This window comes from Lampetra planeri, chromosome 32, assembly GCF_965212315.1.
Source record: "Lampetra planeri chromosome 32, kcLamPlan1.2.h2, whole genome shotgun sequence".
Classification (NCBI taxonomy): domain Eukaryota; kingdom Metazoa; phylum Chordata; class Hyperoartia; order Petromyzontiformes; family Petromyzontidae; genus Lampetra; species Lampetra planeri.
Genome location: NC_136138.1, coordinates 12085010 through 12100276, shown reverse-complemented (window position 1 = coordinate 12100276; position 15267 = coordinate 12085010). Strand labels below are relative to the sequence as shown.

General features: G+C 48.4%; 1 protein-coding gene across 3 annotated transcripts in view; it reads right to left on the bottom strand.

The window, feature by feature from the left end:
• The window catches only part of LOC144729483 (endosome/lysosome-associated apoptosis and autophagy regulator family member 2-like), a 54146-nt gene that overhangs the window by 23677 nt on the left and 15202 nt on the right, over positions 1–15267 (bottom strand). Inside the window, exons 2-4 of one of the 3 annotated variants that reach the window (XM_078609812.1) lie at positions 7510–7630; positions 6684–6876; positions 5193–5340 (exon numbers count right to left, since the gene is read on the bottom strand). In XM_078609812.1, coding sequence (XP_078465938.1) covers positions 5193–5340; positions 6684–6876; positions 7510–7630 — 462 coding nt within the window. The other 2 variants (XM_078609814.1, XM_078609813.1) reach the window with 2 other exon arrangements.

The following is a 15267-nucleotide window of genomic DNA, read 5'->3' as shown; positions in this document are numbered from 1 at the left end:
GTTAAAGTCCACTCGGAAGATGTGGTTACTCAACCCGGTGCTTTGGAGTCGGGGGTGGCGAGCCATGAAAATTCCATCGCGTGCTGTGGATCTCTCAAACCCAGTCTGGTTGCAAGGTGGCTTAGCGAGTGGCTCTTTATAAGCGTTTGAACGTTCTCCCCGTGTGCACATCGGTTTTCTCCGGGTAGCCAACTTTCCTCCCACATGCATAGCACTCTTCGAAGAGAGTCTCCAAATGCAGTCCCCTCCTGAAGGAGCCTAAAGGACCTGCGGCAAGTCTCTACAGTATAGAAAGTCTGTTAATGCCGTGCTTTAATAGCCCATTCAAACCCAACACTTTCTGTAAAAGATGAGAAAACACATCACAACAGGAGTGGTATGATGGGCAATAAGAGTCGTGATTTCCTGCTGCCTGCGATCACACCTTTGCCTGCTGTTAAAGCTCATTTATTGGCTACAATGTGGCTCCAAATTTATAGGGAACAGTCATAAATTGGCCTATTAAGACAAAGCAATACATATTTCCGACGGTAGATATGCAGCATTAGCTCTCTCGGTTGCCCCATTTTTGGCTGTAAGCCTTATTGTTAAGGAGGCTATTGGTGCAGCTATCTATGAGTGTTGTGTGTGCGCGTTATGTCCCTGGACGCCTCTGGCTGCGAACACTGAGCCAGAGCACCAAGACAGCGCTACTGTTACCCAGCGTACAAAGAATCAGAATCTACATATTTATTTATACCGGAGAGATCCTATGAGCTATAAAGCTCTTTTTCACAGATGTCCAGTAGGGCTGGATAGGAACGTTAAAACAAGAACAACAATACAACAACAACAATACAACAACAACAATACAACAACAACAATACAACAACAACAATACAACAACAACAATACAACAACAACAATACAACAACAACAATACAACAACAACATTACAACAACAACACAACAACAACAATACAACAACAACAATACAACAACAACAATACAACAACATTACAACAACAACAATACAACAACAATACAACAACAACAATACAATAACAACAATACAACACGATAGGAGTGCCAAGTACAAGATAAGTAAACAAATCACCCAAACACAAACAAATAAAATGAAACCATCCCCATCCTACAAGGCAGAGGCCACCGAGGTATTAACTTATTTTTCAGAAGTGACCAGGCCATCACAAATGATATCTCAAGAAAGTGTCTTATCATTTGGACATTTTTAGCAGAAAAATAATATAAATAATCTCCAAGACGAACGGCGGCCTCCAGACAAAAACTGGGCTGTCAGGTACAGTGAGTTGAGGCTCTCAGCTCACCACAACACAAAAACACAGCGACAGTGTGAGTTTTTGACTCAATAAAGGTTTACAGAGTAAGACAAGTTTCAGTTTGATTGACGTGATGAGCATTGCTTGCAGGTCATATGAAAGGTCTTCCCCTCGTGTCAATAAAGACGTCTTATAAAAGTGGCTTCGGATGTAGGAGCTCCAACGCCATACAGTATTCTGGGACCGACTCTGACGGCAAGGTGACGAGCTGCTGACTGCCCCGAATGGAGATCCATCCACAAATCTCGCAGGCAAAGTCACCGACAGCCCTGCGGTGACACTGGCGAGCAATGGCGAAGTAAATAGCCCCCCCCCCCCACGATGTCGGCCCCCCTGTAAGCAGCGTCGCGTTCTCGAGGCTCCCGGCGATGGGGGCAGGAAGGGAGAGAGAATTTCTTCTCGTCACACTCCGCCCCGCGTCTTGACGTCCGTCTGGAGAGCGCGGCCGAAGCGCCAACTCGCCAACACCGCGGAGAAAGGCCCCCTCGGCATGTTGCGTCGCCAGCGCACCCCGGGACGGCGGCCTCCCGTTCACCCATTGGGTGTCCACAGCCTTCTTTAGTGACCGCTCCGTGTTTTCACGATTGTGCTGTGTATATGTATACTGCAAATATAGATATCTGCCCAACGTGTTTTCAGATCGGACCAAGTGGTTGTTCTGCAAGACATCTGCCGGTTTGCTCCTGAAGATACCGTTCTCTCCCAAGGACAAAAATGGTCGATTTCCCATAATGTGGTGCAGGACAACCCCAACGAGGGGACGAGTCGGTGAGCGGCCGAGCCGATTTGGAACTTGCAACAATCAGTGCGAGCGTCGAAGGTTCCGCTTCGCGCACCAATATAACCCTCATCTCCAAACCCGCATTCTACATGAAGGGTAGATTGAATGTGAAGCTTCAGAGTAAGAACCACACTGTGTAGATACAATCACGAGCTGTGGTTTTTTTGTTTGCATTCGGACACTTTAAAAATAGAAATTGGATTGTGTTGTGAACACGGGCCGGATCACGTCATTTATATGCCTCCGCATGGCCTGCAGGTGGCAGACGATGGAACGGGGAGATAGTCGATGCTTGTTCGGCTTGCTGACATTCTTTGCTCAGTGGAAGTGCACCCGCAAAGAAAGTGCAGCATGTTGCCACCACCAGCACAGGCTCTGGCTGCCACCACAAGAACATGTGTCCTTCCCACCAGGGCAGCGTGTAATATGCTCATCTGTGCATACGTGCAAGCGCGCGTGTGGACGTTGATTTTTTGCCATTTATTTTTCATGTCCAAAAATTGCTTTTGGCCATTCGGAAATCTCACAGAGCGGGAGTGACCCACGTGTCGGAGAATGGCCGGTGGAAGATTTTCTTCACAGAACTTCTCCTGAAATATCCTTCAAGTGGCCTTTTAATCCTTTACACAGCAGGGCGGAACTCCCTCACACTGTGCTCGGAGATTGTTCACCAAGTGACGGCCAAACGGCCACGCGAGTTTGTGGGGCTACATGGAGAGTCTCTAACACTGTAATCCTCCTCTGCAAGAACGCGTGTGGCTACCAGGGCTTCCAACCTGTGATGGAGTGCTCGGAGTACATAAGTAAGCATCTACACTGACATCACTGTTTGGTTATTGAACGTATATATTGGGATTTTTCTCTGCTCATGAGTTTTGTATTACACGGCCACACTCAACTCGAGGGATGTTATCCCACTGAGAGCACAAAATGCTGACACTGCAGAAAATACCTGCAATGCGATCTTCGATATGATGGTTCTGAAACACAGCACCCTCGTCCCACACAGAAATACAAAATGCAGCTCCTCTAAGGACATGTAACAAATGATAAAACGGTTTGTGCAAAAGCTTGATTCATAAACCAAAACGATCAACAGTAAAAGCTTAAAAATGCACCAAAAAGAGCAGCGGACAACCTCGTCTTGCTGTGTTATGGTCACGTGACCACCCCGAGCTGCAGGCAAGTCATCTCACAGAGCTGGGACCGCGATCGCTGCAGAGACAGAAGTGCACTCCGACTGGGACGCGATGGTGCCGACGCACCGCACGCTTGTTCCTAAGAGAGCGCCGCACTCAGACGCACTTTGTTTTTGTCAAAACACCATTAGTGGCGGCGGCGGCGGCGCTGGGCACGGCGCAGCGGCGGCAGCTGCTTTGTCAGCGAGCATCAATGCAGTGCCCCCTTTAGTCAAGCAGGTGAGAGTCTACGGAGCTTCACTGCTCACCATCCTCAGTGGGGTGAAACAATGCATGGATTCATCAACGAATAGATTCTAAAGCCTAAGGAGGCATCGTCACTGATCTTCTTTTGTATGGATTTGACCGACGAGCGATTTAACTGCTGGCTTTTGGAGGATGGCGAGCGAATACCAAAATTCCACATTCCCATGACAGGTGTCGTGCTCTCCATAGGACAACCGCTGCGGACTTCCCACAGCGGGGTCCTCATCCCACAGACAGACGGTGGAGGCAATGAACTGAGCCTGAGCCCGATTTTGGACTCACAACGTTTCCCAATTAAGATTCAAGAACACTAACCACAGCACAGCCAGATCCAAAACTGTATATTTAATTTACAATTCTAAAAAGATTTGAATGTAGGAAAAACAATTGCAAACTTCATGTAAATAACCTTCCCCCCACCGTCCTCCATGGAATGTATCTTATCTTTACTTAACTAAGCATCTGTGATTGTTTGCCTTCTATTACACAAAGGAGCCAAGGCAGGTTGCATATCCGATTGAGCCCTACACATTTGTTTTAACTCATGGGGAACTGTAAACAAACCTGGGCACACTTTCCCAGCACAGCTGCTCCAGACAGCATTGTCACCTGTCATGACCAAACCGGTCCAGTGTGGCAAGCTCTAAGATTACCCAACACATGACCCTGACGGAGTACCAAGACAATCATTATTAACTGTTAACAACATGCTTCTCTGGCCTTGCATTGAGCACGTGTTTATTTAGCTATCACAAGCACACTGGAGCACGTACCAAATACCATTCTTGTCAGTTGTACCATTGCTATGATACAAAGCTGTAGCCATGGAGTCAACATTGGGGGGGACCAAATCTTCCAGGGGGTCTGGGAGTCCCAACGCAGAAAAAATATCTAAATTTGAAAACTCATTTCCTGCCTAAAATATAAAAAAAATGCACTAACACGTGGCATGGGCTTTTTATTTATTTTTTACAATGTCTAATAGTGTATTCTATTACATTGCTCTGTTTTATCTTTTTTTACCTTTCTTGTTTCATTGCATGGAATGGCAGAGATTAGGGATTAATAAAGTACAACCATAACCACAATAATATAAACATAAATCTATCCATTGTTATATGAAGACAAGTCCAGATATTGTGGTCAAGGTTTAGCAAATAGTTGTATTTATTTACATAACATAGCAATGATGATTTTTAAATATTTTTGATAGCAATATATTGGGGGAGACATTTTGAGCATATTTTAATATTGGGGGGGATGTGTCCTCCCCAATATATATTATAATTACGGCCTTGCTATGATGTGTACTACGCCCGGTGCTCGTTATGAAGAGTGGCCCGAGGGACATGAAACTGGCATGGAGCTATGGACCACTTGGGAGCTATGGCTCACTGGGGCACAAAGAGTTACCGCTCAGTGAGATCAGAGACAAATAAGAAACAGAGATGACAAGAAACCTGCAGACAAGAGATGACAATGCGTGAGTCCAAATACAATGTACAAAACAACGCAGTATGGGCAATAGACACATCATACGATACTAAACAAAACTGTGTATTCATGTGACACTCTCCCTGTGCGAGCCTTGTGGGAGACTGGGAGGGCACGGAACCGGGTACTCACGAAGAACTCAAAGAAGAGGCCGGCATCTGGGTACTGGTACTCGAAGACCAACTCGCCAGGCTTCTTGAGGTTGACGGCGTAGACGAGCGACGCGGTGCACTCGTCCTGGTTGGACACGATCGCGGCGCCATTGGGAGTCCAGCCAGAGCTGCGGGCCACACAAGCACAAAGATCCCCCCCAGACAGCCTTAACATACCGTTGAGGCAAGTGCTGTTAGCGAGTGGCACCTATGAAGGCCGGCGGCTAAGGTTGAGGTGCCACCGACTGCCTCGCGTTCCTCGCCCGCCCCGCACCACGGGGTCAGCCAATGATACAGGACTTCTGGGTACAGTATACCCACGAATGGCCAAAGCTCCTGAAATAGTTAACTTGGAGCACAAAGAAGTTGCCCGCGATCAGTCGAAACCGCGGAAGAACAGGACCCTGCGGGGTGGGCTGGTAGGAATAATACTTAGTACCGGTACAGAGATATCGACCGGGTATAGAGGAGTTAAAGAAAAAATTACTGTATTCTAATGTAACGTTAATTAAAAGTGTTTGTTTTGACAAGAAACGCTGTGAGATTTAAAGACCCCCCAACACCACCCTTAACACCACCCCTCCCACCAGCCCTCCCACCAGCCCTCACCACCCCCCACCACCCCCCACCACCCCTCACCACCCCCCACCACCACCCCCCACCACCACCCCCCACCACCACCACCCACCACCACCTTCTGCACTAGGCCTCGCGAAGCCTGCCGCACTAGGCCTCGCGAAGCCTGCCGCACTAGGCCTCGCGCCGTGCTTTTCGTGCACAAATAAGGCGATTAAATGTATCTCGTCTCTGTGTTAATAAATGTTTCTTGTCTCTGTGTTAAAAAAACGTGCTGCGTTTCAGTAAAGTAATTTTTTAAATAAACGTGCTGCGTTTCAGTAAAGTAATTTTGAAGCGAAGTTTAAAGTTTTGCCGTGATGCGCCGGAAGCGACGGCCATCTTGTTTAATTCACAGATTGCAGGGGGAGAGGGCGGCCATGTTGTCGGACAGGGTCATGCCAAGTGTTTGCAGTAGGGGGCGATGTTGATACACGGACGGACGGACGGACAAACGCGGACGGACGGACGGACAAACGCGGACGGACGGACGCGGACGGACGGACGGACGGACAAACGCGGACGGACGGACGCGGGCGGACGGACGGACAAACGCGGACGAACGGACGGACGCGGACGGACGGACACATTAATCTATTGGTGGTCTGGTCCACTTCGTTTCTACCAGTATAAACTTGCGATTTGCAAGGGTCTCGCATACCATATTATAGCAGTACAACGTGCTAGTAGCCCTAAGCCTAAACGAGACCTAGTAGCCCCTAGTAGCCCTAACCCTGGCCTAGTAGCCCCGAGTAGCGCTAAGCCCAACCCAGACCTCGTAGCTCCCAGCCTAACCCAGGCGTTGAAGAGCGTAGGCCTAATCCAGGTGTGGAGGAGACCCTGGCTAGCGGCTCACTGTGTGCAGTTCTCGACGGGGGTGTCGGGCCCGTCCTCCACGGAGGCCATGGCGGCCATGTTGAGGAAGTCTGGCGGCACGGCGTCCCATTCGTCGAAGAGGACGCCGTCGCCCAGCGAGTAGGAGCCCGCGCGGCACCGCTCGCACGCCTGCTGCAGCATCTGCAAGAACTCGCCCGGCCCGCACGAGAATGCTGGCGAGGCATGGGGGCGAGAGGGGGGGGAGTGAAGTGTTCCGACCAATTGATACAAAAAGAAAGAAAAACGGGTGGAGAAAGCTTTGAAGGAGACGAGCAGGAAAAAGTTGGAGGAAGAGCGTTAAATAGGAGCACGAGATGTGGGGGAAGAGGAGAAAGGATGAGAATGAGTGGGAAGGATGAATAGGAGAGGCATTATTAAGAGAAGGAGAACGAGGAGTGGCAAGAGGGGAAAAAGACAAAGAATTGGTGAAAATAGAAGAATAGGAAATGAAGACAGGTAGGAGATGGAGGATAGGAGAGGCACAGCACAGCAATAGGAACATCGAAGAGCGAGAAGAGGAAGCGTTAAACAAATTAGAGTTGAGCAAAGAGGTGGTGGATGCGAGAGACAAGAGCTCAATTCAGAGATGGGAGATTGAGGAGGAGACAAAGGAGACGGGAGATGACAAGAGGGCGAGAGAAAGAAGAGAGAGGGTGCGGAGAAGCAACAATAGGAACATTCTCATAAAAAAACGACGTAAATGAATTTATGTCATCCCTTGCAGGCGAATGAACTTGCCACACGCAATGACCGACTCCGATGCGCACGCAGGCTCAATGGCGGTGCGAACGCTCTTCAAGACTTACAGCACTCGGTCCCCTTGACGGGCTCGGGGAGCCCCGTGCAGGCGCCCGGGGAGTGCGGCACGGCGACGCGCCAACGCCCGCCCGTCACATCGCACTCCGTGTACTGGTATCGGTAGTCAGACTGCGGGAACACACATACACATTCCCCATTTAGACACACACACACACACCACAGGGGAAAGTGTGCTGGCAGCAGCTATACACAAGGTGTTTAATAAAGATGGACCCAATTTCAAAGCAGTATATATCACGATGGCAACATATTACAATTACACAAAAAGTTACAAACGGTTTCATGAGTTATCAAGTTTTACTAACCATTTTATAAATGCTCTATGTGCCCTCCACCTGCTGTACAGACAACATCGAGACGATAGTTGAATTCGTCCCAAACGCCTCTCTTCTCACGTTTTCCTCTGAGGTGCGTGGTCGCCCTGTGCTCTTCCCCTTACATCAACAGCAGCCCGCTTCCTCAAATTGTCGGTACCAACGACGAATGCTCTTTGACATCGGCGGATCAATTCCAAAACGCCGTTGAAGCGCACGCTGCACCGCAATTACGGATTCAGTCTCGCTGAACTGCAGAACGCAAAACGCCCCTTGTGTTGGCGGGGTCACCGTCTTGCGAATGACTGAGGCTAGGGGCTGTTTGTGCGCTGCGAGAGGCATCGAGCGGTACTCATTTGAAACTCTATGCCCCGCACTTTCAAGTGGTAAGAGTTGCATTCACGGGCGGTTCGTGGTTGCAGAGATATAGCGATTTCAAATCTGGTCCATTTTTCTGAAACACTCTGTATACTGATGCTAGCACAGCATGCTTATTATACACTCAGCAGATGCTTGTCTTGGTTTGGGTTTATTGTAAAATGGCTTTATTTTGAATACCTACACTGATACATCGACACTGATCAAATCACACGGAATGCAGCTGAGCCTCTCTAGTCAGAAGCTAAGCAGGTCTGTGCCTGCCGAGTGCACTCGCCTCCACTGACCAGCATGGTGAGGGTCGGCCAAAGTGGTCGAATAAGTCAAGCAATGGCGACCCATCGCTTGATTTACGGCCACAGCCAACGTGGCGGTAAGTAATATCAGAGCCAGTTCTGTCCCCCCCCCCCTTCACCAACCCGCATTGACCACAAGGCTTAGGAATGGTTAAAAGACTAACTTAACCCTACCCCCAACTCTACCCAACCCTAACGCTCCCCTACCCCAACCCTAACCGTTAGGTTGGCTACGTACGGGTGCGAAATAAGTCCAACATACATACATACATACGAAATGGTATGGAAGATAGTTATTGATTTTGACAGCGATGAGGCCAGGAACAGGTTCACACACCAATTTTCTACTTGTACTGAACATGGCCAGAAATTAAACCTGGGTCACTGCGATGGTACAACGTACTGCACACACACACACACTCTCTCTCTACACGACCGCGCTCTGAAGGTGTCTGAACGTGTCACTGTACGGCGTCAGCGTGGACCGCAGGCTGCTTCATTTGAGCGCTCGCATGGCCACCGCCGAAACTCGCAGTGCATCGCGAGGTTGTGCGGCGTCGCCGCTCTCGTATTCCCATCGCACGGAGCGGTCGGCCGTGTCCTTCGATTCACGCGCACGGCCTGCTCGGGGCCCCGGGGCCACGATGTTACCGTTTCACGGAGAGAACTGCGGGCGACTTTACCCCCAGCACCCACCACGACAGAAATTAGAAAATCACCAAAAGGTTTTTGGGAAAGCCAAAGTCAAACTTACACCATGTCCACGATGCTCTACTGGATTTGAAATTAATCTCACAATCCGTTGTGGACCTTAGGGCTTGCCTTGGGTGTAAATTTGACTTAAAACCAGAACATTCATTACCTTATCTCCGTTTCAGGGTAAATAGCAAGGCTTAATAATCATACCATTGTGGACGAGACTGCCCCCTAAGCAGAGATAAGGCTGCTTTATTTCGAGTTGTTCATACACATAACCAGCAACAAAGCAAGACAAAGCCACGTGGCTGTGATGCATTGCCCTTCGTCTCGCTCACCCGCTGCTCAATTTAGCCACGAGCAATAGCAGACGCATTTATGTTGAGTGTCCGGACCCCTAATGTAACGGCCACCTGTAACGTTGAAATGCATGCAAAGTTTTGCATCTTAACTACAAGTGTAAAAACAGCTCCATCTTAACGATGCAACGTACGCGAAGAGATTTCCTTTCATCCTGTGCGACGACTGGCCTTGCCTCCAGCCGAAAGAGGAGTGTGTAAATTAAGGTCACGTGCCATGCTTTAAATGAGGCATGAAAATAATGGCATTGAAAAAGTTTCACGACAACGTTTAAGAAAATAAAGGATGTAAATAATACAGCATGTCTCTTTTACGTTCCTGGACGTCTGGGTTCGATTCTGGACCATGCACATCATTTGCAGAGACATGATGCCTAGCAATATGTCATTATTTGGTGTTTGAACATCTTAACACCTCCTGTTTTATTGCCAGAGAGAGTCAAGCCTATTCTTATTTTATCATCCTTTTGATACTCACATCAAGATCCCATAGATATAGGGTTTGTTTATTTCATAGCTCACAATGTGTCGTAACAACACGTCATGATGTGTTTTTAACATGTCATGATGTGTTTTTAACATGTCCCTGCAGCTGAGCAATGACACAGACTCACTAACAACAGAATCCACCGACTCCACATCTAAATCGATAGATTCCAGGCATCAATCCGCACACCTGACCAATCATTTGCAGCAACAACAACAGCCCCTATAAGAAGCACCCCTACCTCTGACAGCCTAATGAGTCATGCATTATACATACACTTTGCCGGGCTCTGTTTAGCGTTCGCCCAGAACACCAGCAGCTGATAAGATTCGCAAGCCAGGCAGGCATAGCAGCTTGCGGCCATCACATCTGTCGTGGCGAGCGCTCACAGACACCTGCACCAAGCGTCACCAGCGCACGGGCGCGCGGGCGAGTGAGCCGCCACAGCAGCCCCGCAGGCGACCGCCACAGACGATTACCATCAAGCAGCACACGATCTAAAAGACACCACCGTTCGGACCTGTCTTTTAAGTCACGGTTGTCGTTTCGATTCCCACGGGTCATGGACTTGCAGTGTTTGCAGAGTGCGTGACTCGCAACCGCAAGTGCCACCATGCGGTTGTGCTCTATGGCTCCGTTGTGATGTCAGCTTGTCTCGTTACACTTGCCGTTCGGCTTCATGTCGGAATCGGAAGGGTCGCAATTACCAGTCGCGGTGTAAAGTCAAGGTGGCCGATTATCGCTCCGGGTGGACAGATGGAATAACAAGTCAACAGTGCTTGTGGCATGGTGGACTGTGGAATCGTCAGAACGGTCACACCGTGTTCCTGCCAATGCCTCGGACTTCTGCTGACCCCGGGATCCACCACGGGCTCAGGGTGGGTTCAGAGTCATTAATGGAAATGCACTCCGCTGTAATGAATTCAAACATCAACCTGTCTCTCATTTTATTTTTAATCACACATGATTGAGTATCCTAAACAAAAGAAATGTGTCTTGCACAACTTTTTCTGCTGTAATTGAGCCATTCATCTTGAATAAATGTGTCGTCGTGTCGAGGCGCGTTTCAAATCCCTGTGAGCCGATAGCGAGGCACGGAATTAGCGTGGCCCGGAATTAGCCGGGCGTACAGGACAAGTGCAGCAGCAGCAGCAGCAGCGACAGATGGCTCATTCTCACCGCGCAGGGCCCGGTGGTCATGTTTGTTCAAGATGTTCTTCGCTAAAGAAAAAGAAGACCGCCACTCTGTCAATAAGCGAAAGTAGTTGGGATTGGGTGGTGCCATTTTACAGCTCTGAAAATTCTACACTAAAAATTTAATTGGCCGTAGATGTTGGTTTATCTACTGCTTAGTTTACAACGGTTTTGCCAAATGAAATAGATTAACGTGCAAAAACGTTATTTTGACCACAGCAATGAAACTGAGTTATCTGATTATTGTACTGCAATCAATCATTTCTGGGCCACAGACAAAGAAAAGTCACCACCTGTTCTCACTTGTGCCGTTGGACGGGAGGTGATGGGCGGGGCTAGATGACATCATTAGCGCATCACGCCGGGCAGGGATTGTTGGGGCTGCCACTTTTTTGAAAGGGGCCCCGAGTAATGGGAGTCAGAAAGGAACCCCATGAACCCGGAATGTTCACGGGGATTACAATCGCGGTATTGCACGCTGGCGACACATTTATTTCAGCGCAATTTGAAATTCGCGCAGTTGTATTTGTAGTATTCAGAATCAGAATATGTATTATATACTGGAAGAATCCGATGAACTATAAAGCTCTTTTTCACAGCTGGGCAGAGTGTGCTGCTCCCCGACAAGAATGAGCGAGTCATGGGAGCGGCATGGGAGCGGCATGGGCCGCGAGAGAGCGAGGAGGTTCCCACGTGACGCCGCCGTTCCCCCCCCCCCTCCTGCTCCCCCCCCTCCTGCTCCCCCCCCTCCTGCTCCCCCCCCCCCTCCTGCTCCCCCCCCTCCTGCCCCCCCTCCTGCCCCCCCCTCGCCCACTCCTCCTCCCGCCGCACCGTTTTCACGCCAGCGCTCTCTTTCACCGGTTTTTGGAATTACGAAAACGTGTCATATAAATGTATTAATAATTTGATATTTTCACTTTTAAATGTTTCTGTTCATCACTATTGAGGGTAAGTTAAATAAACATAATAATGTACAATATGTTTTTAATTATAAAACGGATTCTATGTTTATGCCCCCTAACCCTAAGCTTTAATTGTTAATATTTGCGAATTTAATATCCAAGCCGTTCTCCAGGAACATTTCTCCGCGAATATTACGGACGGATTTACTGTACAGTCCTTTCGTTAATCAGCCAAAAGCCCACCGGGCATTTGTGTTACACCTCGGAGAGCTGTGTAACAACAGTGGGACCCGTCTCTTGCCTTGGCTATTTAGCAACAGGGATTGGGATGACGATATCATGGAAGACAACAGCCTCCCCTCTTGTGAAACAGTTGTTAATGCTCACAACGCCCCGATGATGTTGTTCAGACATGAATGAGTGGGGGGGCTGTGAGAAGCGAGCCAGATGGCCCATTGCAAACTGGCGAAGCGGTGAACGACACACGGCAGAGACGTAGCTGGCCAGCCAGCTAACACCGCTGGCTTGGGAAAGGTGGCCACAATTTTGACTCAACACTTAGAATTGGTCGTCTAATACAAAGCTGTGTACGTTAAACACGCAGAGTAGTGAAATCGCATGACATGCAAGGCATAATGAGATTAACAGAGACAAAAATTCCCCTTTATAGCCTTTTACTTTTCTGGGAAAGTGCCATTAGCGAGCACCTTTGAAAGGCACGGCACATGAAGGGGGGTGGGTGGCCAGCACCACACACCGCACCGGGCACTCATTTGAGGCTGCATTGACCTAGGGGAGGCCTAGGACTTGCGCAGATAATCGTAACTGGTGTTGGCCGTGAGCGGGAATCGAACTCGGGTGGTCGGGTTCGTAGCGCATAGAACGAATCGCTGCACCGCTGTTCCCCACGGACCCCAGTGTTTACTTGTGGGATTTTGTTGCTGTGATCCGAACAGTACTTCCTAGCATGCATGAGTATTACTAAGTGATGCGATTCAGCTTGGAGACGCCATCGTCATCGTGGGCTCATAAAAGTTTCAAACCACAGATGGATGAAGAACTTCCCATGCTGACACAACCGAGTAAGTTGCGATGGGCCACTTGTAGAAGATAAAAACACAGGCGACATATAAGAAAAAACTCAGGATTCGTTTCAGGTCGAAAATTGTTTAAAAACAATAATCGCAGCTGTAAGTGAGCAACAATGCCCAGCTTAAGATGTAGAATGAGATGCAACAAGGAAACAAATAAACGGAGAAACAAAATAAATGTGGTTCAGGGTAAATAAATAAGATTTGATTATAATTGCAATTACAAACAGAAATGTGATCTCAAAACTGTAAAGGTAAATAAAAAATGTGCTGCATACAAACTGTTGTGTCAAAACAATTGGCGCTCAATATTTAAAGCAACCCAGCAAAATAAAGCAACACAAAGACAGCAGATAATGTTACTCACGTACTGCCATGTACTTTGCAAGGGTCGTATTTTAGGGTCGAAATTACATGAAATAAGTAATATTAGAAGCACAGCATTGAATTACTGTTGACGTTGCAGATACCTTACGCAAAGCGAGATTAATAAGATAAAGAGATTAATAAGATAAAGTGCTATTGTTTCCTCAGGAGCACTTTTCCGAGTCCCAAGGCTGTTTTTCAGGAGGGTCTTTAATTGGGCAATTTGGCCAGAACCATTCACGAGGAGATGCCAAGTGGTAGGAAACCGGAGTACGCAGAGACAAGCCACACGCACGGGGGGTGAGGGGGATACTCAACAAGGCAAACCCTGGGCCACCTCGCAGCCTCGTTCCTACAACACCTGGCAAGCACTCTCGTGTGCTCAACCCTGCAGAAGGGAGCACACATACAGGCTCCTCTGGTCAACACTAATCACGGTGTGTACATGGTTGTCTTTTTGCATCAACGAGAAGGAAAAAAGACTGCAATGTCTCAAAATCGGTTTCCCTTCTTCAGAAATGACGATTTGGTGCACTGGAGGGGCTCTTGAATGTTGTACAGAACAGAGGCTGCTGCTGCTGCTGTTGTCAGTGTACCACTCGCTGGGGACGGGGCTGACTTGGGGGAACACCTGTGGGGTCACCGCAGCGTGGCAGGTAGCGGGAGAGAGAGAGATGTTATCTAAGCGCGAGACGTCTACTCACTTTAAATGTCGCCAACGTTATTGTGGAGGTTACTGTGGAGCCATTGAGGAGGGTAACAATGGCGCTATTTCGTAATGACTGTTTGTGGGAGTTAAATTAAGGCTGTTATAGTGTAAAGCGACCTGCACTCCCGCATATACAGATCCATTAACGGTTAGAGTTGATAAGCAATGTTCCCACAGCTAAACAGGCAGGTATAAACAGTCGTTAAAATCAAATCAGAGCATCTTATGTGGACCACGCACATCTCAATAGCCACCACCCCGCCGAGCCACGTGGCACAAGCAGAGAGGCGCACCACGGCGAGCCGGGCGGAACAGCGGCGGGACACGACGCAGATGATACACAAATACACACACCACAGATTATACACACACCACAGATTATACACACCACAGATTATACACAGATATACACACACCACCCCGCATGGCGCATACACCCCGCGTGTACACATGCCAGTGTTCTATTTGACACTGCCATCACAGCACTTCAAATGAAGAAACAAAATTGAATTGCGAACCTTGCACCCACCATTATTCTTGACTTCCCAAAGGCCACTTTTAAGCACAGCTATTGAGCACTGCCATTAAATCTGACAGTCCCTTTCATTAAGCAACCCAAGTCTTTCTAGTGCGGCGAGGACAAGCACGCCCGCAAACACCGCTAAATAAACGAAGTTTGACCATTAACAAAAGTGTAATCCTCACTGAGCCCTGTGGGTATAGTAGTAGTTTAAATAAATAACTTTACGTTCTTTATCCCCACAGACATAACACATTATGATCGGTTTCCTATTAGCTTACAAGCAGCAGTATTTGTTAAAACAACGCGCACTCTGGACTCTGGCGCTCATCAATATGGGGAAAAGGATGGCGACTTATTTAATTTACAAGCAAGAGGATGGCTACAAGTATATACACGGCGACAGGGCGGGAGACGCATTGACCTACGCTGT